Source organism: Otolemur garnettii, unplaced genomic scaffold, assembly GCF_000181295.1.
Source record: "Otolemur garnettii isolate 467f Iridium unplaced genomic scaffold, OtoGar3 scaffold00218, whole genome shotgun sequence".
Classification (NCBI taxonomy): Eukaryota; Metazoa; Chordata; class Mammalia; order Primates; family Galagidae; genus Otolemur; species Otolemur garnettii.
This window is the reverse complement of record NW_003852613.1, coordinates 659,180-662,426: the sequence shown is the minus strand read 5'-3', so window position 1 is coordinate 662,426 and position 3,247 is coordinate 659,180. Positions and strand designations below refer to the sequence as shown.

Here is a 3,247-nt window from a genome sequence, read left to right as displayed (position 1 = left end):
GATGCCTATAGTCCAGCTACTTGGGAGGCTGAGGCAAGAGAATCTCTTAAGCACAAGAGTTTGAGGTTGCTGTGAGCTGTGAAGGCACTGCACTTTACTGAGAGCAACACAGTGAGACTCCATCTCAGAAAAGAAAAAAAAACAAAAAGGACCAAGGCAGCTGCCAAGGCAGAGTGTTCTAGGTGGGACCATCTTGTCCAGGAGTCCACCATCCTGTCATCAGCCCACCAAGCCAGGCTGGCTGCAGGTGCCCTGAGATCCAGCTCCATGAACCACACATGAACTGACAACAGAGCCCTAAAGTTCTGGAGGAAGCAGATGTCTGCTTGGGCCTGGCTACATTGTTATTCTTTTACTGTGACCCAGTTAACACCCTATCACAGGATGTTCTCGGTTTTAAAGAAATGGGAAGAGCAGAAAGACTCTTCAGCCCCAGGAATAAAAGAGTCCCCATGTGTGTGTGTGTGTGGGGGGGGGGTGTCACATGATGGTCACATGACAGGACATGGAGGCTACCTGAGATGTGAGGACTGGCATGGGGGACACAGCACATGGTGGTTGTCACGGATAACCACAAACAGGGAGTTGCTATTGGGGTCCCCCAGGACTCTCTGGGCCTGTGGCAGGGACATGAAAGGGGGCAATGCCATGGTAGTCTTAGAGGGTCTAGGACAGTGCTTTTCAATCTTTTTTATATCATTGCACATTTGAACCTATAGCTAAACTTCCATGCACACTTAAATTATGTTGATTAAAAAAAAGAACATACTTACTGTGCTTTGAACTGCTTTTGAAAATAATTAACAATCTTTTAGCCAGGCGCCTAAGCCCAAGAGTTGGAGATTGCTGTGAGCTCTGTGATGCCACGGCACTCTACCAAGGGCGATAAAGTGAGAATCTGTCTCTACAAAAAGAAAAGAAAAGAATTAACAATCTTTAATAACTTTCGTGCAGACATAGCGGTTGAGAATCACTGCTCTAGAGCACCTCCCTGGAGGGTGCAGGTTGTCCCCGGGAGGCTGCTTGCCTACTTGCAGGACACGGGAGCTGAAGGCTCAGAGCAGCCAGTCTGAGTTCCCCCAGTTCAAAAAAACACTGTCAGGCTAACGCCAGTAGCTCAATGGTTAGGGCACTGGCCACAAGCACGGAGGCTGGTGGGTTGGAACCCAGCCTGGGCCTGCTAAACAGTAATAACAACAGCAACAAAAAATAGCGGGTGCCTGTAGTCCCCAGCTACTAGGGAGGCTCAGACAAGAGAATTCCTTGAGCCCAGAGTCTGAGGTTGCTATGAGCTGTGACACTACCACACTCTACAGAGGGCAACAAAGTGAGAAAGTGCAAGCAAATAAACAAAAAAGACATTGTCAAAGGCTGCTCAGTCTCACCAATGTCATGAAGATGGCTTACTGCCACCCACTGTGGGAGAGACTCAGGGATTGCCCAGGGCCACTCATCTCACTGTGCCTGAAGCCACAGCCCTCATGCCACCTTGTGTTGGGGGGCGCCCGTTGGTCTCCCCACCCAGTACACGTGTTGGGGAAGAGATCTGCTGCAGTAGAAAGAGGGTTGGCTCTGTACCCCCAGACCTCCATGCACCTCAACCTCACCCAGGTGACCTGAGCTAGTCACTTAACTAGTGGCTTGAGCTTCCTCATCGGTGAATGGGTCACAGTGATAGAACTTCCCTCGAGCTCTGTGAGCTCAGGTTGTAACATCCTGGGGGCGGGAGGGGGGCCCTCTGAGTGTGCGCGGGCGCCTGGGGGTGGGGGCGGGCCGTGCACGCAGGCCGGCCTTGGCGGGCGGGGCGGGGACAGTGCTCAGATCAGCGGCTGCAGGTGGATCGCAGCGGGTCCCATGCGATGAGCTCTAGCAGGTGTCTGGGGCAGTGGCGGGGTGTGGGGCACAATGAGGTGCGTGGGGTCCCAGCTCCATGGCCCAGGGCACCCCTTCATTCCAGCCCCTGGACCTGGAGCGACAATCCGCCTGTTTGGCGGTGAGGGGTGGGGATAGGAGTGGGAGACTGCCAGTGTCTGACTCCAGGTGGTCAGCCCCCCTCACTCCCCGCTCACTCCCCGGCCCAGACCTGTTCTGGGTCCTACCAGCCTGGCACAACTCCAGGAAGCTTCCGGTTTCACATCGTTCTTGTATCTCAGACCACTGAGCCATACCCAGCTGCTCCCTAGGGCTGCCCCCTCCCCACCCTCAGGACCACTCAGGCAACCCCATGGGGCTCCTCTCGGACCCCTTTGCTTCCTGGGAGGCACACAGGACTTCCAGACATCCCTGATCCCCATCTGATCCCTACCCTCCAGCAGGCCCACAGTGTGGGTGCCCAGGTCCCCAGGGTGGGGACAGAGAGAGGACTGGTGGTCCAGTTCAGGAGAGACTGAGGGCTGCCCAGGACGCTGCTGGGCAGCCTATCATTCCCCTCTGGCCCCAGCAGGTACAGGTAGCTGGCTTGGTGCTCCTCTCAGCTGCCTGCCATGGTCCACAGGCTGCCCAGTGCTGCCAGCCTGGCAGGTTTCTTCCAGCAGCTGAACAGGCTAAAGCGGCTGGAGGAGTCCAGCATGGAGACGTCGCTGCGGCGTTGTCTGTCCACACTGGACCTGACTCCGTGAGCTCAGGTTGTAACATCCTAGGGCGGGGAGGGCGGGGGCTCTCTGGGTGTGTGAGGGTGGGCGGTGCTGCGAGCCAGATGGGGCGCCTGAGGGTAGGGGCGGGCCGTGCGCGCAGGCGGCGCTGGCGGGTTGGGCTGGCACAGCGCTCAGATCTGCGACTGCGGCGGCGACAGCAGGTGGGTCGCAGTGGGTCCCACCAAGACGAGCTGGGACCAGTGTCTGGGGCCAGGGGAGGGCCGGAACTGGCTCCTGCAGGGGCGGAGTGTGGGACGCGGCAAGGTGCGTGGGGTCTCGGCTTCAGGGTCCAGGGTGCCCCTTCATAACAGCCGCCACCCCCCTCCAGGCGCTGATCTGCCAGTATGGCGGTGGGGTGTCGGGGATAGGAATGGGAGACCACCGCTGACTGATACCAGGTGGCCGCACGGGCCACGCGTGCCCCGTCCCAGACCTGTTCCGGGTCCTGCCAGCCTGGCACAACTCCAGGAAGCTTCGGGTTTCACATTGTTCTTGGATCCCAGACCACTGAGCCATACCCAGCTGCTCCCTAGGGCTGCCCCCTCCCCACTCTCAGGGCCACTCAGGCAACCCAATGGCGCTCCTCTCCGACCTCTTTGCTCCCTGGGAGGCAG

The 3,247-nt window shown here is 57.9% G+C and overlaps 2 protein-coding genes across 2 annotated transcripts in view; one reads left to right on the top strand and one right to left on the bottom strand.

Moving 5' to 3' along the window:
- LOC105888186 (P2X purinoceptor 6) overlaps positions 1-650 on the bottom strand; it is a 17,780-nt gene extending 17,130 nt beyond the window's left edge. The window contains exon 1 of the mRNA XM_012812673.1: positions 517-650. Coding sequence (XP_012668127.1) covers positions 517-650 — 134 coding nt within the window. The remainder of the gene's footprint in view (positions 1-516) is intronic.
- Positions 651-1,905: 1,255 nt separating this feature from the next.
- Positions 1,906-3,247, top strand: part of LOC100966637 (cationic amino acid transporter 4-like) — a 4,492-nt gene continuing 3,150 nt past the window's right edge. Inside the window, exons 1-2 of the mRNA XM_012812672.1 lie at positions 1,906-1,910; positions 2,495-2,614. Of these exons, the coding sequence (XP_012668126.1) occupies positions 1,906-1,910; positions 2,495-2,614 (125 nt within the window). The remainder of the gene's footprint in view (positions 1,911-2,494; positions 2,615-3,247) is intronic.